The sequence below is a fragment of the Halyomorpha halys genome, unplaced genomic scaffold (genome assembly GCF_000696795.3).
Source record: "Halyomorpha halys isolate HHAL.00 unplaced genomic scaffold, Hhal_1.1 Scaffold213.1, whole genome shotgun sequence".
NCBI lineage: Eukaryota > Metazoa > Arthropoda > Insecta > Hemiptera > Pentatomidae > Halyomorpha > Halyomorpha halys.
Genome location: NW_027116617.1, coordinates 1418552 through 1446035, shown reverse-complemented (window position 1 = coordinate 1446035; position 27484 = coordinate 1418552). Strand labels below are relative to the sequence as shown.

The following is a 27484-nucleotide window of genomic DNA, read 5'->3' as shown; positions in this document are numbered from 1 at the left end:
GTTATGAAGTAATTAACAATTCCTGTAATATTTATTTTTTTAAGCTGCTGAAGTGAGTTATGCCATCTCTAGCTTACATTCATATGATTTAAAGTTTTTCAGTCGTGACAATGCTTCAGTTGGAGGAATATTGATTGATCCTTTTGATAATGACTTTATTTTTATTAGTTCCAGCTTTCATTAATTTTGTCACTTTTATTGTATATATTAATGAAAAATAAATTAACATATTTTTATGTATATACCTAATTTTTTAATGCAGTCAACTTCCACTTACAAAGTCATGGACTGAAAGGAGTCTGCAGTTGTTAGTATACACATGGACCATCCAATTATGGTGCACATATATTAATATTTGTTTTCAAAAAGGTTCTTGAGTAATACAAAAGTGAATAAAAAAAATGGAAATACTTTATTTAGTATAAGAAAATATAATTTTTATGATAAATAAGCAACAGTGAAACAGGCTATAAAGAAAAAATTGATAGAAATGGTTTAGTAACACTTTAGGAAAAAGAAAAATCAAAATTTAAGTTCTGCACTAATTGAATCCACATATGTAATAGTTGAACAACTCATTTTTTATTAAAATTAAGTTTTATGAGTTATTTGGATAATATTTTAAAGAATTTTTACCTCTCATCATAAACCCAAGGCGAAACGTTCTTCTATATGAATATTAGATATATGCAGAGTTTCGTTTTTGTTATAATTATAAAATAACAATCGATAGCTTGTAATGTTGGAGTTTCATAATAATCGAATTTTCATAATAATATAATTTTTATATAATGTTATATATCAATCGATATAGCTTATAATACTGATTGTTATCAATAAAAAAAAAAAATGGTTCCTTGGTTTCTTGATGAACATGTAAGTTAAATTATCAATAGTAATTTATTTCCAAGTATAATAAAAAAAAATGTTTTAAATAAAATATATTTTGATCACCTCGAGTTTTAACATGTACTTTTAATTTTTTTTCAATTATAATCTATTTCAAATTATATTTGTTGGATCATTTTCATTATAAAATGATAACTAGTGAAATATTTTATAATACATTTCTTTAAAAGTTAACTATACAAAAAAAAATATAAATTAAATAAATGAGTAAAATACAAAAAAAACCTCACATAAATGTGTTCAGTTTTTTATTAATTATTCTATACCTAATATAGAATAATTATGGATCCATTTGATGTGTGATTTAAACTATGTGATATTTTATCCTTTTTTTTTTTCTTTTTTTAAACCCCACCATTAGCATCGTTAGGTCCTTGAAGGCTATTCGAGTTAATTTATAAAAAAATTAAGTATTTTCAACCTGGGTTCATTAATATTTATATATTTATAAAGGCGCATTTGTTATTCAGATATACGGTTTATTATAGATTATTTGATAGTTAAGTTTCCTTGAGTAATTTTAATCGTATTTATTCCTTTTTTTTTTTTTAATTATTCTTTAAATTTAGTATAGGTATACATGTAAATACACGATTTACAAATTCAAAGATGCTTTTAATTTAAATTAAATATGGTATACTATCTAATGTTTATAATTTATCGCTTCCGATAATATTATCGAACAATACTAATATATATATTAAAAAACTATGTATTATAACAGTTTAAAAAAAATATACGATAATAAATTTATTTTAATTAAAAAAATATATAAATATAGTCCCTTTTTTTTTTTTTTTTTTGTAAACTTTATTTTTCCTCACAATATTTGTTAACAACATTCAGGTAAAAATATAATTTTTAATATATACCAAAACCAATTACAACTTAATGTCTACTTTTGACCAGTTACTAATTTCAGATGTATGTATAATATTTTTGAATATATGTTTTTTTATTACTTCTAATATTTACAGAAAAATTGTAAAAAAAAAATATAAAAAGTTGGTATTAATATTTCTTCTAAAATTATGTATCATATTGGTCCTAAAAAAAATTTCTTTAAATAAAAAAAAATATATAAATGTAGTTTTTACAAACCGTTATAGTTTATACATTTTTCATCATTCAGATAAAAATATATTTTTTAGTAAAATAATAATTTAATATATATTTTTATAAGTTGCTAGTTTCTGATATATAATATCTATGAATTAATTTTTTAAAAATCAGTTTATTGTGATTTATTTAATGAAAATGAAAAAAAAATATTCCAAAATTAAATATTAGGGATTTGATTGTATTCTATTTTGTTAATTTAAAGGAATATTAATGATAAAATTAATTATTTTTGGATTTTCCATGTTTATTAATTTTGTTATGTTGATTATATTTCGAGCACACTGTTACATATTTCCGATGGTATTTATCTGGAGCTTAGGTAAGTGTCATGAATCCCTAATGAGGAGCATTGTGACACAGGTGGAATAAAAAAAAAAAATGAAAAAAAAAATAAGAAGCAGGCATGTCCAACTAAACCCGGCTGATCGGTTGATAAGATGGATATTTACGATATCACTCTCTTCTCCTCAGGATCAAAATTTATTTTATAAATTTAAATAAATCTGTCTTAAAAGTCCTGATAACGGTTGGATTTATTTAAATCTTCATAGCTTTTTGGGGGCTCGGTTTTCGAATATCGACGCATTGACAGTGATAAAAACTAATCAAATTGTCAATTATCTTGATGAACAAAAGAAAAGAATCTTGAAAAAATTTGTTTTCTGACAGAATAGTATTTATTTATTTATTTTTGTAAAATTGTGAGCGTCCTAATGCTGAAATAATTAAATAAATTGGAATAAATTTGTTTTGAAAAATATAAAAGTATTTTTTGGTAGTGTTAATTATAAATAATACGGAACTGTATATATTGGTGAGAAATGTTTGTTTGTGGTCGCCCAACCCCGAGCCTGTTTCCAATTTGCTCAAACCTAAATGGACCAAGGTTCTTAGAGTAGCAATTAGACTGGTCTAGGCTCTGATAGACAGTAGCTTATAATTTTCTATGATTTTAGATTCAAAATGGAAAGAGGCTAATAAGAGTTATATTTATTCCAAAATACTGTTCCCTTTTTTTTTTTTTATAAAAGACAGAACCTTTCATATTTAAATTTAACAGCCATTTTATTTTATGAAATAAATTAGGATGATACATTTTACTTTAAAAAAAAAATGATTTTATTTAAAATGAATTATAGAAAAAAAACTTCCTCCTATTACATTTTTACAGCTTAAATTCCATGAAAAATTTACCTAAAACGATTTGGAATAATTTTCTGAAGTATATTTTTACACTTTTATTCAGTTTTGATTCTCATTGTTTAATTTCAATAATCGAACTGATATTAGTAATTCTTGGTCTATAATAGAATAATTAAGATTTTATTTAGTTATTCTTAAACTATTTAATTAATATTAAAAGTATAACTCTTGGGTTATTAACTAATTAATCATTATTATGCTTTGTATTTATTGCTTCTTTCTTGAATTACCCGTTTAAATTTGAAATTTGAATAAAATAACTTAAATTATAGCATTAAATCAATAGTTAAAATTTACTAATTAATTTATTATCAATTAAGTAAAATGTTTAAAATATGTAATGTTTAGTCATATATAGGGCGTAAACTGGCAGCAGCGCTATCTGAACACAGATCAAACAACTATGAACCCTGTCAAGCTGTCGACAGAATTCGGGCCAGTCATCTGGTTCCCTCCTCTTCAGTAATGAAATATTTATACATATTATTTTTTATGTAATAAGTAAATATTTTAAAAATTTAATAACATTAAATATAAACACTAGTTGTTTTTTTCACGCGCTTGTTTAAATCAGTTTTTTTTTTTTTTTTTTCATTTATTTTTTTAATATTTCATCGGGTGTTCTTTTCAATCTGATTTAATTTTTTAGCAGTTATATTTCATTAAAATAATTTTTATTAGTTAAATGTTGGCGTTTCGGAGTGTTACTCTATCTTCAGAAAACATATGTAAACATGTATTGCGTAAATATAAATTTATATTAATAAAAAAATGTGATAGGAAAAGTGTTTGAATTTATCTCGCTTATGTGCTTTGATATAAGGATTATAACCCCTGATGTAAAAAATCAAAATATTTTACCACAATATTTGAATTAGGTTCTAAAATTTTCCAATTGTTTAGGGTTATAAGTCGTTGGATGCTGACACCCACTATCCTCCATGACGGTATCCCTTACATTTAATTGTAAAATAAGTATATGATTAATCCAGTTATTTGAAATCTATTAGCTTACCATTAATTGTGAATTATTTATTACCATATTTTTCTTACTACTATAAAAAAGAAAAAAAAAATTTTTAATCGATTCTGTGCGTGATATCGCTGCCTTTTCTTAAAATGACATATAATACGTTTATTACCTTGATTAATAATTTATAGGAAATTTATTCAAGCGTTTGATTATGCAAATTAAATTAGAACTGTTCATTATTTATTGTTTTTATCCAACTCCCCGTCGACGTTGAAGCTAATATTATACTGGAATTAAAGTCTTTAAATGTTAATTGAAAATTTGAATTGAAATTTTAAACATATTTATGCTGATGGAAGAAAAGTAAGATTCTACTCATTTTCTAATGTTCTTGGAGTGGGAAAGACTCAGGCGGTCTTAGTAATACGCTATTAAATAGACATGTAATATTCCAAAATCAAAGTCTATTAATATTATTTTACTAAATAACTTTAATTTTAGCCAACATATAGGATATGCCGGCTCCGATCATATTATTATAGAATTCTGATATAATAGCCGGAAGTTATATCTATTAAAAGACAAATGCTATGTTAAACGTTGCGCCTCAATTAAATGTTATCGAAAAATAATTGCTAAAACGACTCTCTGGATATTTAGATTTTTTTTTTCTTTGAACGGTCCATTATTAACTGTCTTGGAAGCGGCTGCACGCCAATCCTGCCAGCTTTCGCACGTAAAAGATACGATATTGAGCATTGAGAATATATATATATATATTATCGTTCCAATTTTGGATTTTTTCAAATCTAGACCTAACTAATTTTATTCCTTCATCCTTATGTATCCTTAACTGCTGAGGAAGAACCTTAAGAAATAACATGTGATTTTTAACAGCTATTTTAAAATACGGGTAAAACTTTTATTCAAAATCATTTAGGAATATATATATTTTGGAATGACTAGCATTTTTTTTATCTTTTTTACCTTTTACTTACCTTAATTTATTAATATTTTAAAAAATAGAGTTAATTTTTTATAATGATGATAATTTAAATTTTAACTTAAGGTATATACTATCTCATTATGTTATATTCCTATTTTTGTACAAAATAATTTTTTGATTAAAAAGATAATTTATGTCTTTTATTCTGGAAATTTTACTAATAAACGGTCCATTTTTTTTTTTTTTTAAATGGACTAATAAATCTCCTTTTAGTGGTATGGCCCTTCAAATCCGAAAATGAAAACGATCTTATAAAAAATTGTGATATTTGAGTTATTTTTAGTTTTATAACGAAAGGTCTTGACATTTTGGACGGTGATAAAAACTGAAAGTCGAATCCTGTTTCTCAATAATTATATTTTAATTCAAATGATGCAACTGGAAATGTTCAATTTGATTTAATTGTCTGTATGTCCTAATTTTTTGGTACACATGCGATGTCAGAAGGCACATGGATAAAATTTTAATTTCGTTGATAAATATTTTTTCATTATTATTTTTTTTTTGAGACATTAATTATGTAAGAGAGCTGAATGTTAGACGATTGATATTTCAGCTTGACATTTACGTTAAAAATTTTGGGATTAGTCTTTTCCTCTCTATCACCCTTTATCAGTTATGAAATAAGGACGAGATAATAGATGCTACTTTTACGTAACTAAATGTCGTCGGGTGAAAAATCTACTGGAAAATAAAATTAAAAAAAAATCTCCATCCACAAAAAAAAAAAGTTACAAAAAACTTTTAAGTTAATTAACCTTAAAATTGGAAGAGTGGAAAGTTAAAGCTTTGAATTTATGGTTTAAATATGTAAAGTCGTCCATCTAAAATGTTTATAGCTTAAAAGCGAGATGGGAGTAAAACCAGTGACGAGGTTTCCTATGTAAATGTTGCCCCCAACTTTATGCCTCCATCGCCCGTTACCTTCTTCAACAACATCCTATATCTCGTTTGCATATATTCCGCCTTAAAACTCATTTGAGTTCCAAAAAAATGTACATAAAAAAAAAATAAGGGTCTCACGGGAATAGAAAGTATCAATTTTATTATTTCCAACGATTAATGACATTCAAGCTCCCAGCAAAATGACATTATGCTAAATCTGTCAGCTCTTGGTCATCGTAGTGTTAAAACGGCCTTTGCTCGTTATGTTCCAAGAGAAAAATAGAGTTCTTCGAATCGTCTGCAGAAGCAAAGGGTGGGTGTTCACTGAAGTGCCAGTTGTATTTACTTAAATAAAACCATTGGTTACAAATCAATGGAATTATTACTAAACAGGTTATATTATAGATGTCAAACATACATTTTAGTTCAAAGTACTATTAATGTCGTTTTGTCTGGTCTAATTTCATTGGTTATTAATTGCATCATCTGTTTTAATTTTATCGATGAATATTTGAGACGGATTGATGGGAAAAAGATATATACGAGTAGAATAGAGGGCATAGATACGGTTAAGAACAAAAAATTGACAAAGGAACAAATTAAAAAATTAATGTAACTTAGTTATTAAAAAATAGCACTGTTCTTTTTTTTAAATAAAATTTATGTTTATTAATTACTTCATCATATATGTATTTATATTAAATCAAATAGAACTGATTATTATGCTGTATCTTTTAGCAACGTAATATATTTGGATAGTACTGCTGTTTAAATAAATCTCTCCCTTCTTTTTTAATTATTATTATTAATAACATTTTTCACTTTATGTAATTATTTTTTTAAACAGTAGTTTTTACGTAACATGTACCTATTCTATTCGCAAAAGGCATGTCCAAGTTGGAATAAAAAATAAATTTTCGTCTATAGATTTTTTAATGACTCATTTAATAAAATCTAACCAATATTAATTCATGACATGATGTTATTTTTAATTTAATTATATTAAAAATATGGAGTGGAAGATTAGCTGATAAAAGATTTTTTTTATTTATTTTTTTTTAAATTATTTATTTATTGATATTTACAACTGTATACACATATATACAACAAGTAAATTTGCTGTAGATGAGATAGTGACATGATAAAAACATGTGGAGAATCTACCCACTGATAGAACTCCAATAACATTTCTAGAGGAGAAGATCTCGAGGCCATCTTCTTTTCAGACGCCTAGGAGGATTATTAGGTAATGAAGGAGAAGCCAGGTTAGAAACAAGTGGATTTGGGTGGTTGAGAAGTTTATTATGGAAGGAACGGTATCTGGTTCTGGCCAAATCGGCAACATATGGAATATTGAGGTCCTGATGGATGACTTGATTTATGACAAAGTAAGGAGCATTAAGGATTTTGGACTGTAAGGATTGGATTCTGGAGGAATTTGATGGTTTAGTGGAGCCCCAAAGCTCAACTCCGTATGTCCAGATAGATAAAAGATAGGCTTAGTATATTGAGCACTCCCAGTTTAAATCTTGATTTGTAATATGTTGAGTGAAAAATATTTTAATCTTCCGGTTAACAGTTTGATAGATAATCTCTAAATCTATTTAATATTCGTTTAGTGTTCGTTTTGACAGAAAAAAAAACTTTATATTATATTTATTTTTTTAAAAAAGTAGCATTTTCCCCTATATTGTTTAGGTCTCGTTAATTTTTCACTATTTGCACAAGACATCTCAAAACAGGTTTGATATATTTTTCCTATGATCGTTAAAATTTACTCAGACGGAAGTTGAATAAAGATTTTAGCGAAACAGGTCGTGAAGTGTAGTCCTCCCATATATCATTCGGCCGATACAGTTACCTCCTAATATTTACGTAAGAATATGGAGAAGAGCATTGGATAAGGATTTTAACCTTTGAAGAAAGATATTACCTCCGTGGCTTGTCCCGCCAAAATGTGATAGCTTATGTAAGCTTAGTAAGACATATCAGGCTAAATGTATAGCCTCACAGGAATATGTGGGTGTGGTTGTTCGTTTCCTTTTTTTTTCTTTCTTATTTCTCTTCTATCAAATAAGTGGCTAGGTTTTATTCAATTCTCTTTCTTTCTTTTTTTAGGTGCACTGCGTTAGTTCATTATACTGCTGTTGTTATTGTTTTTCTGCACCGTGAAGTTGATTATTACTTGTAATAGATATGAAATTAATAATATACCTATATACAGTTTATCATATTCCTATTTCAGATGATAGATATATCAATAGCTAAAGATGTATTTGGAAGTGAAAATACCGCTAAAGAACAAATAAATAATGATTATAAATTATTTGTAAGTTTTTCATACGATCCACTATCTTCTTCCAATATAATGTTGGTTAAGTTTTAATACAAGTTGAGGTAGACATCATCTAGACTAAAATATATCAAAGATTTATGATCAAAAAGGTGTACAATTAAGTATAAAAGTAAAAGCACAAGAAGTAAAAATAAACTATAGCAAAGAAATATTAAAATTACAAGAAAATGTTTGAAAAGGAATAATAGAATAGATTAGCGAGAGAAATTAAATAAAGAGATAACATTGAAAAATTGTAACCCCAATGACATAAATAGAAGAGTAAGCAACGTGATGATAAAAATATATTAAGGTAAAATATATTCAAACAATTATAATTTAATCATTCTCTGCATATATATTACAGGACTAGAAAGTATGAAACTCCAAATAATTAAAACAATCCCTATTATTAAAATAATTTAAAAAATAACAAAAACGTCAAAATAACTTTTCTTAAAAGAAAACACTATTCATTAATATGAATTGATTTTAAAAGTCATATATATTCCTTCGATTCCGAATTCAATTTTTTTCCCATTTTAAATAATCAAATTTTTCAACTTTTGATGATTCAATTTGAATAAAGCTTTTGTCAGTTGGAATTATAAGTTGTTTCGACTTATTAGGCATGTATAACAATTTCAGGGGCCGTCTGTAGCTGAGTGGTTAAGATACAGTCTTACTGATTTGATGTTTATTGGCGGTGCCGGTTCGAATCCTGGTGTGCTGGCTTTTTTCATTGAGTGGCGGTCCCACAAAACGAAAAATTTTGACCCCCAACCATGGGTAGGCAGTATAGGACTCCAATGCGGGAGTCTAGGCCGAAAAAAAAATCATTACTGTATCATTTACTTATGGATCATTAATGCATTAGTAATTACTATATATATATGTAATTGGTTCATAATTAAAAACATAACTATAATCGACTTAATTTAAAAATTTGTAATGTCATACTTATCCTATTTATTTTTTTTTTCATTAATTCATATTGAAGCCGACAATTTTTCCTTATAAAGGAGGGAAAAGACGAAACTACTTCCAACGTAACTGCATCCTTCCATTCCTCTATCGACTAACACCTTAATTATGGCTGATTTTATATTCACTGCCGGCTGTATTGGAATTCCGGATCGGCCCCTTTAGTATGATATATGGTCAAACTGGTTTATTAAATATTCATTACCAAATACGGATTCACTCTAATTTTTGTGTCCACAGAAAAAAACAAAAAAAAAACAGATATAATAAGTAATAACGATAAATTTATATGGTTTTGACGGAATGGAATAAATGTTACCAACTACTTGCCTACTCTTATACAAGTACATAGCCTTGTAAATTTCATTTCTTTACATCACTCCTATCTGTCTTAATAATTCGTTTATAAATACTACCTACTTATGCACAGGCGCCCTCCTAATTACCAAGAGCATGTAAATTAGATAATTACCCTAATAAAACTAAAACTAATGAGTCGATGAAATAAAAATGTTCTGCGGCAACGGGTAGGCTGTTACTCAACGAGCTCACCTTAAATAGAAATAACAGTACCTACACTGTGAAATATTATGTTAAAATCCACCAGCGTTCGTGTGTCTCTACTGTTAGTATTATGAAATGTTACATTTAGTTATGTAACGGTTTAATTTATGCAAGAAAGTGACAGCTTTGGATAGGACATGTCTTGGTTGTGAAGGCTTTTCTCGCATGCAATGCGAATCTATTGTATCCTTTGTGGAAAAAAAGAATATATCTACTTTTATTTCTCTATCTGTTACAATTGTTGTACTTTACTTGGAATGTCTGACCATAAAGAAAGCCTGAACTTCAATTCCAATACTGCGTATACAAATCGGGAAGTTTTGTAGCAGGAAACAGCGTTCGAGAGCATGCAAGTGTTGTATATAAAAAAAAAAAAGTTTACTTAAATCGAGAAACATTGAAAAATTAGCTAAAACAGAAAACGGGCGTGAATCCCCCCCCAAACTATGTCCAATTACTATTCGAAATTGATGAGTCAGCCAAGTTCAGGTAGGGGGAATAAAAAATGACGGTTGTTTCAAAACGTTAAAAAAAATTAATTTTTCATTTGGAGCACTATATCCTTAAACCTACAAACAACACTTGAAAACCAAACAGGACACCATTTAAAGTAGAATAAATTTTCTAAAATATGAGCTATTTACGTTCAACAGTTCTCGAGTCATATCTTTTTAAAAAAACATTTCATAAAAAAAATCGAAAAATCAGAAGTTAGTGAATTTATTTTGAAAAATCCATATCTCAAAATCCATTCGACGCACAGATGTCTACTCAGATTAAAGCTAGTTGAATGAAGTAGTTTATGACGTTTATCTTCGCAGGAGATTTTATGATATTTATAGTAGCTCGGACAAAATGTTATTTTCAAAAGTTTTATTCATATGCGAATATTATAAAAACTATTATGAAGATACGTGTCATAAACTACTTTATAGTTAATTAAATTACCTTTATTTTGAGCTCTGACAGTTATATGTACGTCTTATAGTTCCTGAGATATATTTTTTAAAAAATCAAAACTTTTATCCGAACTAGTAGAAATTAACATTTTGTGAATTTATTTTGTCAAATAACTTAAAACATACTACTCCTACGATGATAAATGAACTACTTTATAGTACATTTAACTAGCTTTAATTAGAGTGCTGGCAGACATCTATGCCTCTTATGGTTCTTGAGATATAGATTTTTCAAAACAAGTTCACCAACTACTGATTTTTCAGTACATTTTTTAGGAAATACTTCTTTTTAAAAGCTATATCTCGGGTACTATTGAACGTAAATAGCTCTATTAGGGTTCATATTTTAGCAAATTTACTCTACTTGAAATGGTGTCCTTTTAGGTTTTCTTATGTTGATGGTAGTTTTAAAGATATAGAGCTCCGATTTAAAAATTAGTTTTGAAAAATCCACCATTTTTTAAAGTAATAAAAGATTGGAGTGAAATAACTGCCTTTTTTCCACCGGACTCTTGTACTAATTATTATGTGTTCAATGATGCATTACATTAAATGATTTAATGTTTTATTTTATGAATGTTTTATTTCATGGGTTAACGCATATGTATTTGTTAGTTAATAGTTGTTGTTTTATAAATGCATTGGTAATATTCCAATAAGGATTCTACGACAGACTTTCATTCTATTATTCTGTTGGATGTAGTACAGTTAATTATTAATTTGTATTATTTTTTTCAAAATAAATAAAATTATTAATTTATTTATATATTGCTCATTATAAATAATAAATTTTCGAATAAAGGTAATCATCAAAATATTACAAGCATTTGTGTAACGAAGTAATAATCGTTAATTATAAACGCAAAAGTAATTCATTGTAAATCCGATATGAATATAAAATTTATATTTTTAAATACTCATTAATTATGAACAAGTTTCTTCAAGTTGAGAAAAATTTAATTTTTTTTTTACGTTTTGAAACAGTTACCATTTTTTATTGCCCCTACCTATACTTGGCAGACTCATCAATTTAGGCTAGTAATTATACATAGTTATACATAGCATATATACATATCATGAAATCAACGACCCCTGCGAAGATACATGTCATAAACTACTTTATAGTAAGTTAAATTATCTTTATTTTGAGTGCTGGCAAACATATGTACGTCTAATGGTTCCTGAGAAATATTTTTTCAAAAATCAAACATTTTATCCGAACAACTATAAATTAACCATTTGGGAATTTATTTTGTCAAATATCATAAAAACTACTACTCCTACAAAGATAAACGCTGTAAACTAGTTTATAGCACATTGAGCAAGCTTTAATTTGAGTACTGACAGACGTCGTTATGTCTTATGGTGCCTGAGATATATTTTTTTATAAATCCAAAGTTTTGTCCGAACAACTTGAAATCAACATTTGTGAATTTTTGCTCCCCAGTTCTTGTAATATTAGGTATTATATAAAATCATGGTGGGTAAACTGAAAACCGACATTTTTTCTTATTCCAATATTCTCCTTTTTTTCACGGTTTTTTGATCCACGTGAATAAGTGGAATCGAAACCGGGTCTCAGCGCCTCTTAGTTAAATGCATACTCATTCGGATTTCATTATTGGGAATAAGAAAAGTGATACGTCAAAACACTTGTCCTATTTAGGTCCGATTTTTAAACCTGTCAGTCTAGAGACAATTATACCAATTAAAATAGTTGCTTTCTTTCCAGTCAATTATGGGATCATCCCTCCATCTGTCTGTGTGTGTGCCGTTCCAACTTTTTGAGAATCGACAAGAAATCATACTAAGTGCTTTGAACATGATTTTTTTTTTTCCTTTCATAAATTATGTTGAATTTATTTTTTAACTTGACCTGTCAAATAAATTATTATCCTTGTCAGAGACGTCGTTATGAGAGGAGACGTCATTAAGCTCATCCTACCTCCCACAATAATTTGAAAACACAAAAAGTTAATAAATTCGAGATCTCAGAACGTAATTCAAACTGTGAGAAAAGAAATTCGAGATAATCTATAAAAAATAAATTGATACACTATAAATCTAAGACCTATCAGATACGTCGGTGCAGAGCTTCACTATTTTAACTAACTTAAAAAAAAAATTCTATTACAATTTTTTAACGTATTGGTTTCCAAAATAAGTGCCAAATAATTGAAAACAACTATTCAGATACTATTCAATACATTCAGATTTAAGTGTAGACACCGTACAAGAATTCATATACAAATTAACTCATAATTTCTTTAAGTCTTTCCTTAAATCTTCAAACCCGTTACCTATTGAAATGGGAAATTATTCAAAAACAAAGAACCATAAATATAAACATAGGATAACTAAAGATTGCTGTGAAAATCATCAATGACAATCAGTATTTTATTTCTATTTATTTTTTTGGTTTTTTTTCTTTCAGTTTATGTTTTACCAAAATGTAAAACATAGTTCATAATTAGCATAATTATCATAAATAGCAAAGAAAAATTAATTGTGTAAGGTTAGCCCGAAGCAATGCAATAATTATTGTTCAATATTTATGATAAAATTAATTCTGCGGTACAACATTTTATTTAAAGAGTTACTAAAATTTAAAATTTGCAGATATAATGTTATTCATCATGAAGACCTGAAACTCAGTTCGAAACGTCGGCATAAAATAAATAAATATGGTTTTGTTTATTTATGTTGTTCTTTGCTGACCGCACCCCCCGACAAACTTCTTCAAGCATTACTCTACGGTCAACTATCTACACCTCACTAATAAATTGAGGATTTATGAAGATAATTTTTACCTAAAAGTTAAAAAAAGAATTATAATACAGTTGAAAAAAATTAATATGGTTGGAAAATCTTGGAATTTATGAATTTGCCCACTCCATCTCCCACAAATTGTTGTAGCAATTCCCCTGATCCTCGTTCATAATTTTAAAACAACGAAAAATTTCAGATAGTTAGTTAAGAATTTTACGATTTATTACAGTTGGACACTTGATCAAATTTAAATGGACCTGAAGTAAGTATTTTAAAATCCGGAAAGGGAAACGCTCCCAGTAAAAACTTGTTCGGCGCCCATAAAACCGGTCATCAAGCACACTACAACTTCCGTTTCGCGGCAAAAACATCGGTATAGGTACCGGATATTAGTTAAACTTATTATCGTCAATATCAAATTATTAGGTTTTATAAAATATCACCTACCCTAATTTTATAAATATGTTTATAATTTAAAATATATTAAATGTTATATAAGCATGGCTGAAAATGTTTCTTAACTGAAGTTAAACACTGAAATAATGATGTTTATGTTTTATTATTACAATTTTTATAAAGAGTTCAGATTATTATAGCTGAATTTCTTTAGAATAAATTGACTTCAGAACACAAAAAAAGGCGTATTGGCTAATTAATTGTTTAGTACTGAATGTTTTAGTATAAATGCATATTTATTACATTATTCTAAAATGATTATATATATTTTCTTTCTATTGTTCAAAAAAAATAAAAAATAGAAAGAGAAAATGATACTTAAATGTATTGCCAAGAATCCATGAACTGTAAAACGGCCAAGTGCTGCTACCTGTTGAAAGTTATGAGAACTACTTGTCGGATACATTCCGTCGTAGGCCTTGTTTGATGAGAGCAACCCGCGTTATGATTTATATTTTAGTGTACTCAACAAATAAAGTATGAAACATTTATATATTTAACAAATAGTTTGCAATTTATATTAAAGTCGTTGGAAATAATATTTAATTAATTATAATTACAAATGTATTTTTTCTACAAACAGTTCTGTATTAGTAGTGAAACAGTAAATAAAACTTTTTTGAGATCACTTTAATATTCCACCATATCTTGTAATTTTTTACTGATTATTCAGATATATTCCTTTTTCTTACAATACTAATATGATTTTTTTTTTTTCAATTCAAAAACATCTGTTGACACCATGAAACCATTTGTTTTTCAATTCGACCCACCCAGTCTGCGGAATTTGGCATATTACTAAATCATTGATTAAAAAAAAAAAAGATAAAAAAAAGACATGGCCTTATAATTCTAAAATACATCTTCGTTCCTTTATTTTCTGTATAAATATACAAATATTATATTATTTCCTTTTTTCTATTTTCTTATATCGCTAGTTGGAGTCAACTCCCTTCATTTACATTTTTTATCGCATTTGAATTATATATATTTTTTAAATTATTTATTAAATATTATTTATGTACTTAACAAATAAGAAATGTAACTAACGGGGACATTTGAAGTTCTTTCTTTGATCAGTGATAAATCTATCAACTTTTATTGGTTTATACATATATAAATTTTCTATAAACAGTAGATTGATAATTCACTTATAAAATTTAGCATGTTTGCTATTTTTTATTATATTTTAGATAGATGAATTGGGAATCGGATCATTGCGTTAATTCTTCTGTAAGAATCACAATTCGATTCAGGAGAGTTCAAGAAGTGGGATAGGCATTATTTATTTTTAAGTGCTTGATTTGAAAAAGTCAGTTCAGTTAAAAGAATCCAGCTTCCCATTTCTAGTTAGAGATTCTCATAACTTAATTCACTTTAGAGTCAGGTTTTTGATTAAAGATCGATTTCTATAAATTTCTCGAGTATAGATTATCAAAGATTTAGGGATGAAATATTTTTTAAAATGATAATTTTTCCGAATACAGTCAGGTGGCATCGGCTAAGATTGATTCATTTCAATTTACATCCTCGGTAGTTTTGTCACAAGATTACGTACTAAAAGACCGGTGGGAGCTTAGAACCAAATATTATATTGGTGGACTCAATGGAGACTAATTAGGCCATCAGTCTTCAACCCCTGACGGGTCATGAAAGGAATATTGACAGATGACGAGGAAAGACTGGTTGTGAGAAAGAAGAGCTGGCCTCTAATTCGAGAGGCAACTATACATTAGATAGCAAGGGGCTGATAATGTAGCCTTGGATTCAGTCGGATTGAGGAAAGGGTTGTTTATTAGGTTTTCACGCGGCTATAATAACTGATGAGGCCAGGAGATAAGCAGGGACCACATAACAGTTTTTTATTTTCACCAGGGGAGAGCGGGCCGGAGTATTAGCATCCTAATGGCCTCTCCTCGCCACATTCTTTTATAGAACCGCTTAAATTATATATCTTTACGGCGAGTCAATTTAGTAGCCTCAAGTCCGCCTCCAGTCCCCTCTCTACCTTCCGTTTTTCCGTTTCGGAAATTTACCGTTCCGTGTTATCCTATAAGAGAAGACGATCCCGTCCAGTGTAGACAATGGCAGTCCCATGAAAATCCCCTTTATAGCTGCCTCCATACGTTTTATGCGGCTCCTGATGCAGAAGAGATAAGCTCTGATGAAAGCCACACCTCCAGTGTTCGGTGATTCCTCCTCTGCTCACGCATCTAAAGCTGAATTGTCTAAAACAGCCTTGTTTCTTTTTTCTTTAATATCTCTCAGAGGGATCTGTAATTTTATCAATATCAAATATCAAATCCCCTTCTCATTAGCATTTAACTGTGATTCCGACGTTCTTGTTGGATTCTTTTCATGATGTAATACGGAACTGAACAACATTATCTATGTTTAATACCTTCGAAATCTTCCAAAAAATTATCTTCTTCTTTAGAATATAATGATTTTAATCATTATTCACCATTTTCTTTATACATAGTGGTAATCAATGCTGCTGTCGACGTTTCACTATTCACGCCCGACCATTTCAGATATCGAATGGAATAAAAAACTGTCTGCGTACTCTCCGTTTGCAAGGGATTTATCTGCATGCTTGCGAATGTTGAATCAGTTACCAATTGGAACATAAGGAGGCCTTAAAATAAATTAATTGTAGAGGTTACTTAACTTCAACATGAGTACATGAATTAACTTTATAAATTATAATTAACTGTAAAAGTAGGTAATATGTTGATGTAAAGTTAGACCGACTCCCCTCTCCTCACCTGAAGGAAAATTCCAGAGATGGAGACTGCCCAAAGCCGATCTGTTTTGGACGATGGTAACCGTAGCGGACTACTGGTCAAGAGTGGTGGGGAGGGCTGAAATTGAGGTCGGTTCAAATATATAGGTAGCCTGTAGACCGTTAGGGGATCAGATAAGACGGGTCCCCACATCTTCCTTATCAGCCCTGTCTACATCCAGTTAGTAATCGCTAACTGTATTTCATATCTACTTTCCATAGCTCTTGTTCAGGCCGCCTAGCCATCTTCCTATCTCCTCCATCGACAATTCCTCTTAAGGGTACAATCCGAATGTAATGCCAATTGACAATGAATTCGTTTATAAAAGTAAATGACCGATATGAAACAGATGGGAAGTGTTGTTCGGTTTTCATTGCCTTTTCAAAGATCGAATTGAATAGGGATGCTTAAAAGTACCTTTGGCGTTTTTCTTCAAATTGACTTTGAGATCGAGATAAATTTTTGAAAATAGCTATTCATAAAATTAGGAATTTGGACAAATAACCCGTTTGTACTTTTGCATTTTTTTGAGTTTTGTTACTCGATACCGAATAAATATAAATATCAAAAGTATACATCATAAGTGCACTAAGTTGATTTCTGTCTTACTTTAATAGGTGTTACAGTTTTGGCTGATTTATTTAGGTTTACCTTTTAAATGTTATTCATAATTTCTGGGGACTTGTTGACTATCATGACATTCTAGTGAACTCCGGCTTAGGTTCTCATTCCTTTGTTTATTCCTATAAAATAATCACAACCCAATGTAGTACTAGACAGTAGAACTGATTATATAGGATCATATATACAAACTATTTAAAATATTTAATTGATTTATATAAGTATATATTTACACATCTTATAGGATAAGTTCTTGTAACATACCTAAACGAACGGATTGCCGAATATTACCGGACGCAAAACACTCACATAATGACCGAAGTTGCATGAACCACCCCTTTAATTAAAAAAAATAATAGCACAATTAAGAAAATACACGTTTTTAACAATTTTTAATAACGTTTAATTCTCAAATATGCTATAGGTAAACTAATTATTGTTCAAACGGAATACAATATTTTGAATTAATTTAATTTTTTTTTTTTATTCAGACTACGTTTCCTGTATGTGAGTTTATAACAGAATTAAGAATAAACTAGTTTTGTCACAATTAAATAAAATGTCATTTATAAATTAAATAAATGATATTAGTATAAATATTTTTTTAGCATTTAAGACGCCTTTAATTTAAAAAAATATATGTCATTCTGAAGAGAGATGAATCAAAGTTTTCTTTGATCAATATTTAATTACATTACAAAAATTAATTAAATTACAAAAATATCATTTTTAAAATTTTTAATATAAATATTATCTCAATCTTTATGTTTTTAAAAATAATAAAGTAGATATAATTGAACCCATTTTTATTTTGAGTACTCTTACAAATATAGAGATAAATAAATATGTTTGAACGTCGAAATATTTTTTGAAGTTCTGAAAATAATTTTTGAGGGATATTTGATATAAATACGGCATGGAAATCCGGTCTTTGCTAATAAAAAAATATGTTGAAATCATCAACCCTCTGACAATGTTTCAGCCATTACTAACCGACAAATGAGCAAATACGGTAAAAGAGAACATAACAAGGGCTGAATGTTGGGCCCTGCTGTAGGTATTTGTTACACCTCAATAAAATGTGATTGGCTGTTGGTCCTATCTTACAGTTTTAACCTGCAATGCTACCTGCTGGACCGGTTCTTGCAACGGTCAACTTGTGCGTACCTCAGGCAGCTGGTTGTCCGTTCCAGCTCCATTCTTCTCCGGCAAATAAATTCATTCCACCTCCGGCCGCCAACAGGTACTTACTCCCTTTAACGCTTCGGCCTCCCGTCATTTAGTCCACCTCTCACCCAAAGTGTCCCTTACGCTGTAGAGCAAATGGGGTAAGTATTAGTAAAAAGAGGGTTTCTCTAGTGACTGCTTTTAAAAATCATTTACAACTTCCAAAATAACATATAAAATTGAACCTGATAATCTATCATGATTTTATTGCAGCCTATTTAGAAGAACATCCTTTCATCACGTGACCATTGTTTCAAAAGGGATTATAACACGTGAAGGACACGTTTTTTAGAAGAGGTAGTTATTATCGCCTAAATCTGTAAAATTTTAACGATAAAGCAATTAAATAACTTTATAACGCAATTAAATCATTGAGGTATCATAATTAAGATTTATTGTTCAGGGAATAATCTGGTTCATTTTTTTAAAATATATTTTTACCATATGTTGGAGTTAAAAATTATATGTAAATCTATTTATATAAAAAATGGATATTTACTATGAAAATTTCCATCTCGTGAGTAAAATCAATTTCGAAACCTTCTTCACGGCAACCAGCGAATAAAAAAAAATAATATTTTATTTTTTGGTTAAAATATATTAGGAAAAGATATTATAACCTTATTTCTATAGATTTTATAAAAAGGCGTTCTTTTACTACTTTATTGTTTTTACTTTTTTTAAAATGGAATTCGGCATCAATTTTTGTTCTAGATCTATTTCATGGAATACAATTCATAAGAATACTGTATTTTAAATTCAAATTAATTTAAAGGCGAAAACTTTGTAAAAATAAGCCTTATTAACATAAACTTAAGGTTTTATTTTTCACTTTCAAACAAGTGATTCTAATCACAAAAGTACAACTACCTATCAGACAAGGATTTAAAATATCCATTATTGGTTATGAAACGATTTTTCACATATTTAGGAAATTTAAACATTCAACGAAGTACTGGATCCTCATGCCAAGAAGGAAATTAATAATTAAATTAGTTATAAACTAATAACAAGAGAATATTTTTGATTGCATGAATGGGCAAAATCCACACAATTGGGACCAGTCGATTTTAGGATAAGCCATGGAAACACTCTAATCTCTGCTCAAGATCTTGAATATATTTTAAAAAGTGATACAAAATGCCATCCAGGAATTCCTTCCAGTTCAGAACACGAGCTTGTAAGAAGAGGAATTAAAAAAAAAAAAAATTTCATTGAAAGAATTTTATAATAGCCAAAATGCATATTTTGGTCAGTTATAAAAAATATATTACATCATCTCATTTGATACAGACTGATTAAATATTTTGCCCATTTCTACGGAAATGAAAAAAAAAAATGTTGTGATTTGAATTCCCAAAGTATAAAATTCTTTCTAAAATATAGACTAAGAAAGGAATGAAGAAATTCCAACTAGGATGTAGTACTGGAAAGATTATCCGTAATTAAGAAAAATTACACCTTCCGTTTCACAAGACATCCAATTTGGGTTGATTCAAACTGGCGTGATTGGTGTTGGTCAGTTGAAGGATGTAACATCTTAATTGTCGTATAATAAGCATTTTAATTGGATAACTCTAAATTAAAATCTATATAGTAAACTTTCTCCTCCCAGTTGAAGATATGATATAATTTCGAATCTAAAGTTTGATATGAAATTCAAAAATTAAAATTAATATGAAATGTTAAGATACTACTATATTGCTTACTTTCCATTGGCTCAGTTCCAATTTCCTGCATATCAAACCATAATTGAAAAAAAAAGAGTAAAGTATGCAAGATAAATCTTATAGATAATAATTTAAAATTTATCGGAGTCATTTACAAGACGACACTAAGTCGGTTAAAGTGAAGGGTAATTACTAACCGCTTATTAAATTTCTACATGCATTTAAACAACTTTCGAGAATTCATTAAAGTTGGTCTACATAGGAAGAAATTGATAATCAGCAAATACTTTGGAAACCTATAGGGATTTGGTAATGATCAGAATAGAGCCCGGCTTGGGTTGGGCGATTTTGATGTAAAATTAAAATGTAACGAAAATTACAATTTAACCTATAACTATCTTTAAATTGCAGCTTAGTACTTGGATTTCACTTTTGGATTAAATATATATATTTACAGTTATGTACTGAGATAATTTAATTATTTGTTGTGGCTCCTAATCATTAATTAATATTTTTACGGTTTACTAACATAATTAACAGAAGTCAAATGAATAAAATCAAGTTAATCAAAAATATAAATTGGAAGAAAAAAACCGTAGTATTAAAATAAACTTATTATAATCCTCCAAGAGGGATGTACACGTCATGAAAAATGGATGATTCTCAGGTTTTATAAGTTAGTGTATTTTAATAAGGTCCTTCCTATAAGCAAATACATAAAAAACTTATTGTATTATTTTTTGTTAAATTCTAAGAAATCTTCATTGCATGATTGGTTTAACTTGTAGTAATCGCAGATTTCATCCCGATTGATACCAATCTAACAGCAGTAACGGTACGATTTTTTTTCATCAGAATGAAAAATCATTTACTCTGTGCAATGAATGAGAAAAGAATCGATTAGGGAGGGTCGGCATTGTCTGAAGCGTTCTCCAGCGTCGCTTGAGGAGGGGCAAAGCGTCGGTGACGTCTCCATCGTGCTACCCCACTTTCTCAAGGCCCCTATGAATGACAAATCATTAATCATTGTTTACTTTCCATTATATGATCAGGTAGCGCTCTGCCGCTTGTTTACTTAGCCTCTCTTCATTAATATCATCTTTTTTCGGCTTCATTTCACTGCACCCTTAGTCCCAGCTGTCTGAGCCAGGAGTACGTTGTTCCACCAGGCTAAATGAGATGTTACAGCCACTTTTTTTTCTTTTACGAAAATGCAATTTTTTATTATTTTAAAATTTTATACGACTGCAAAATTGTTGTTTTTATTCGTTAAAATAACATATCAACGTTCTGTAACAAATAATAAAGGAATTCCAATTGCCTGAAAAAAAAACATAGTTTACCGCTAAGCCTTTGAACCGATAAAAACCTGATACTATTAATAATATTGTAGCTTATATAAACACAATTTTGTCGTTTTATAAAAAATACTAACAGCTAAAAAAATTAATAAGAATGTTTCATTATTTAGCCTTTGGCTGAGTTTATATAATTTATATTTCTTTATTTTCAAAGAAAGAAACCCTTAATATGGTAACAAGGATTTTTTAATAAGAAGTATTAAGTATCTCTTCTCTTCAAAATAATTAAATAGAATGTTTCAATTAATTTCATTCAAATTTAAATGGATTAAAATAAGTTTGCTTGTTAATGTTTTAATGTATTTTTTTTTTACATTAATGACAATGAAAAAAAAATTAATAAAATAAAATTACCAGATATAAAATAATATGGAATAAAAAAAATATTTTATTTAATTAGTTTTTATAAATATATCGAATTTAAATAAAATATAAAAATCATAACAAAAATGCAAGAAAAACAAAATTATAAGTTCAACGACTAATGAGAAATGCAATTTTTTGTTTTTGAATGATTGTGTTATTAAACAATTATTATTTTTAATTTACTTTTGAAAGTTCATTAATTTGTACAAATTATTCCATTTCCCTTTTAAGCATGGAAATAGCATTTGATTCGCCTTTCTAGGTATTTTTCGAACCCATTTCTAGGCAGTAGGTATCGAACCATTTTTTTGTATGTTTGACCTCTTAGACGAATAATGCTTTCCTTCATTTATTTTTATCCACCAATAACTCAATTTTGAAAATATTAATAATATCCTTTATGATATATTATTAAATGTGGGTGCATCAGAAATCTGTTAGCCTTGTTTTATAACAAGTTAAATTTTCCTAAACATTACTAAAAAGAAAATAATAAAACATAAAGTGTGATAATGTCTTCTATCTAAACATTGTAGGTGGTCCATGATTATATTACGAAGAAACGCTATAATGCCGTGGATGAGCTCAATCATCAGAATATATTTCAAAAATTTTAACAATAAAATTTGCCAACATTATATAATAATATTTCTTTATTACTACCTGACTTGTTTCAATAATTTATTTATAAACTGAAACTCTTTAATAATAAAAAATATATTCATTGTCAAATTATGGCATTATTTAACTCCAATCTTCCAAGTGATTGGAGAACTTTATTTTCATTTTCCCTACCGCGCTCGATGAAGCCCCGTTCTCCAGAGCATCACCCACACCACAAGAAAACCTGAGACGGTACAAAAAAATACGGTGGCAACTTGGAAGGTGCCAAGGCCGATCAGGCGTTTCTCACAGGAGGGGTGGCTTGAGGCGAGAGTAAAAAAAAAATCATATTATCCTCAAAGATGAGGAGGGGAGCATTCATACGATAATAGGATGGAAAAAGCGGTGTCATTTATCAATCTAGGCAGCGTTGGCGACACCCCTTCATCTCTTCCACCTAACGAATCTCATCGCTAACCTATCTATCGTGCCTACAGAAATATTACCAGAAAACACTACCTTATTAGATAGGTAATGTACCAATAAACTCCATCATTCCCATTCCAATAAAAATATAATATTCCATTCGTAAAGTGGAAATACGGGGTGGTGAAGTTTAAAGTTTATGAAAACATTACTTACCACTTAAAAAAAAAAAATATGAATCCTACAAAAATTATACCAACAAAGCAACCAAATTTTCTAACCACAAACCTATCTATTTCATACACGGACATTAACAAATTTATCCAATCAGGTGATGTACCAACAAATCTCTCCTTTTCATTCCACCAGCAATATAATATTCGATTCAAAAAGTGGAAATCGAGAAAAATGTACAGGACTAGGTTATCATGTTCCACTTGTAAAGAGGAAATTCGTGGTGTTGGAATATTAAACTCATAAAAACTACTTACCAATTTTTTAAAAATATTAGTTTTCCATAGAAATAACCTAATCTTGTCTATAGTCTTCAAAATTGACTAAATATTTTTTTTATTTTAAGATTATTATTTGATAGAATGTGATGATCGTAAGGAAGGACAATCTTCCTATAATATATTATGTTTGAACTGATTTTAATTATGAAACTAATTGATTTAGAAAATAAAAGAAACGATGTAAAAATAATTTATTGATATCAGGATTATTTTTTATTATTTTCTAAAAAAACAAAAAAATTAATCAACCGAAAGAAATGGGTCCTAGGAGGCTCCCGAACCGGCAGAGTAGACTTACGGCTCTCAGTATATACACATAATAATAATGAATATAAATATTTAAACCATAATTGAAAACTTATTAATAAATAAAGATAAATTTATTGATAATTCAATAAATTAGACTACAATACAATATTTTATTTTAAGCCCAACAAAACCCAAGGATACGGACCTACCCATACCCATACTTGATAATGAGAGTAGTTAAGGCGTTCAAAGAGTTAGCGAGCCTGTGTCTAAAGTCCAAAGACCCGCTCTTCGGAAGAAAATGAAGCAGAGGGTGAGTGGAAAGAGCGCAGTTAACAGAGGGAGAGCTGGTGAAGAGCATTTCTAGGACAGGACAACGCCCATCGCCGCATCGCTATTCCGTCCGCTACCTGCCTTTAATGAACCTAATAGAATGCAATTAAACTGAGAAAGGACTGACGTGCCTTCTTTATCCAAGCCCGGCCGGCCTGCGAAAAAACTGCTCCTGGAATGGGATGACGGGCACGTACCATTGATACGATGTCAGCCGATGGCTATAAGCTTTTATCGAGCCTTCGCTAAAGTTAGCTTTATTTAGAAAGACACCAGGCATCTTTTTCTTCGGATCATATACACCCCTGTCCAGTTCTACATGATGGTTGAGTTTGATAGATGCTATTAAAACTTTCTTTTCAAAGCCCATTAAGCATTCTTTAAAAATTGATTGTTTATCAAAAGGAGATTCTCCGTCTCCTAGGAAGCGCGCAGAGGAATTCGCATTATTGATGTTTTAGAGAAAGAGAGACTGCTAATAAATTTCTCTTCAACACTTGTTAAAGATTTAGACATTTGCAACAACGTGAATTCCTAATTGAATTGATTTATTGAAGATACCGAAAAATAATGCACCTTCAATACTTAATTGTTTACTGCATCGATAGTCCTGAATGATTATTTTGCTGAAATTCCAGCCATGAATAAGTTTTTTCAAGTCGAAATTACATTAAAGCATTACACAACTCTGTATAATTTATCAGCGAAGATAAGTTCTCATTCCATTTCAGGGTTGCATACCATATGGCGCGTTCGAGAAAGCGCTTGAAGGAATTCTTTCACATTTCATCTCCAGAGTAATATCTTGTACGAAAGATTTCCATCCCAACTGTCCGTGCCGGTCGTTCAAATAGCTGAAATGATAATATTTCAGTGGATAGTGATGTCCGCACTTATGATGATACTGATACACTGATGTCGGCATGTAATAACAGTTGAATTAGAATCTATTTCTCGTCTAATATTCATTTAGAATGCGATCTGCTAGTAGCAGCCGCAATGCTTAGTTACAACCTGAAGCTCTTTCAATTTTTATAGCCCTTGTACTCCCTAAGCCTCAGTCGAGTTGAAGTATCTTTTGAATTTATAAGACCAGAGTTACTCGAGGTAAGGAGTTCCCGAATGTTGACTTAACTATTATGAATATTGACCTGACTTCATCGAACCCTCTGAGTTCGTTACTATCGCGTGTACTAAGCAACTGCTAATAATGGTCTGAGCCGACTCGGTTTTGAGAAAGTGCACCGAGCTTGTCGGCTGGTCGGAAATGAAAAGATTTTCTCTTAGCAATGATGCCCTGTTGGACAGATAAGTCCGCTTGTCCCACCGTTTACATAAACCTCTCTTGTCCACTTTCCCTTGCTACACAGCAGCCTATATATTGTCCACTTGTACACAGCCATATTGTGTCTTCGAGCACGTACATAGCATTTCCTTTTCCAGAGTTTCTATTTCACCATGAATCAGAAATGTAATAAGATACATTGTAGAATTGGACACTATCCAGAGTTAAGCGTTGAGAAAGGTGTTCATTGCATTGTTACAATTTTTTCTCAATGATTCATCTTTGAAAGATTTGAATTACACATAATTTAACCAAAGAACTCTAAGTACCGTTGAATGATAATTGATCAACTATAGCGGAGTATGCTTTCAATGTTGTATATCCCCTCCAGTGTCCAGTTTACACTGTGTAGACAGGCCCAAGCTTCCATATTTGCTACTGGCTTTAAATTATAGACTCAATTACAGGAACACATTACTGCACTTGAAATCGGAGAAGTCTAATCTTTACTAATCATTTAGTGCTGAGCCTGCCTTACAATAAACAATCTGAATCCTTTTTCGAACTGGTCAGGTGACTCATGTTTTGTCATTGCTGCAACAGTAAAGAAAAAAAAACTAATAACCAATTTCCATCTATATCCTTGTAACTTGGAAGTCACATAGAAACTGCATATAACTATTAAGCCTACATATCATTCCTTTACCTGTAACATTCCTGTATCCAGTAGTTACATCCTGGAAGTAGAAAATTATTTCTTCATTCAATATCATCCAGCGCATGGCAATAAAATAAGTTTACTAATGTTCCTCGTTTTTGAAATACACGATGCTTTTTCGCGTTTTCAATTTTTATTTGTAAACAAGACACCATTTAAAATGAAAATTTATTATTTTTATTATATTTTTTCAATAAACTTATTTGATCTAATTTAATATATAGGGCTGGTAATATGTTATCATCCAATCAAAGAATATTTTCCATTGTTTTCAACATTGTATTAGCAAATCTATCTAAGTTGCGTGTGTAACTTAGTAAATACGTGTTGATTAACGTATTAACTAAGCAATTAACTTATTCAATTAAGCAAGGATGTATTTTTGAATCGCTCGTTAAGTGCTCAACGAACGTGACCGTTTTGAGGCGTATCCTTAATTCGTATTGTATGCACGAATAGGGCTTCTTGTAATATTAAAATCCACTACTCAATACGACAGAGCCAAGATATCATCTGCGCGTTGTTTTCAAAGAAAACGTCCAGTACTGTGGAGGTCGGTGCGGAACAATAATCCCTCTTGGAAACGCGGCTATAGCAGCCTGATTTTCAGATCGTGAGCAGCCGGGTATGGCAGAAGAGGAAGGCTGGAGGATCTACTACGAGCATCCGTTGACAGCTGCTACCTCTGCGATGCTGAACATCAGTGCACCTCCGGACGACCAACCCACCAATTTCATCTATGAGTACTACAGCAAGGAGAAGCTGGGAGACCTTTGGCCGTAAGTTATAAATATTTCTGTGTAGTTCTCCTTGCGAAGTGAAACCAAAAAAACATATGTAGTTTAGTCATGTATTTTTTTAGCATTTCATATGGAATTGATTACGAACACAGAGAGTTATTACCAAAAGAAAAAAAATTGAAAATTGAGTCTTGTCACTTCATCAGAATTATTTGTATAATTATAGCGTGATTACTACGCAGTACTATATTATTGATTTATATTAATATTTATAGTGTATCTTTCAAGTTTCTTTGAGACTGTTTATTTCAGGATTAAAACTATACCCCTGATGAATAATCACCTGGCGATAATTACTTTGGTATAATCGATTAACTCTTTCTAATTAATGAGCATCCTGATGACAAAAGTTATCAGAT

General features: G+C 29.5%; 1 protein-coding gene across 4 annotated transcripts in view; it reads left to right on the top strand.

Moving 5' to 3' along the window:
- The window catches only part of grh (grainy head), a 120422-nt gene that overhangs the window by 28297 nt on the left and 64641 nt on the right, over positions 1 to 27484 (top strand). For all 4 annotated transcript variants that reach the window (XM_014418932.2, XM_014418933.2, XM_014418934.2 and 1 more), the window contains exon 2: positions 26936 to 27104. In XM_014418932.2, coding sequence (XP_014274418.1) covers positions 26953 to 27104 — 152 coding nt within the window. In that variant the 5' untranslated portion in view covers positions 26936 to 26952. The remainder of the gene's footprint in view (positions 1 to 26935; positions 27105 to 27484) is intronic.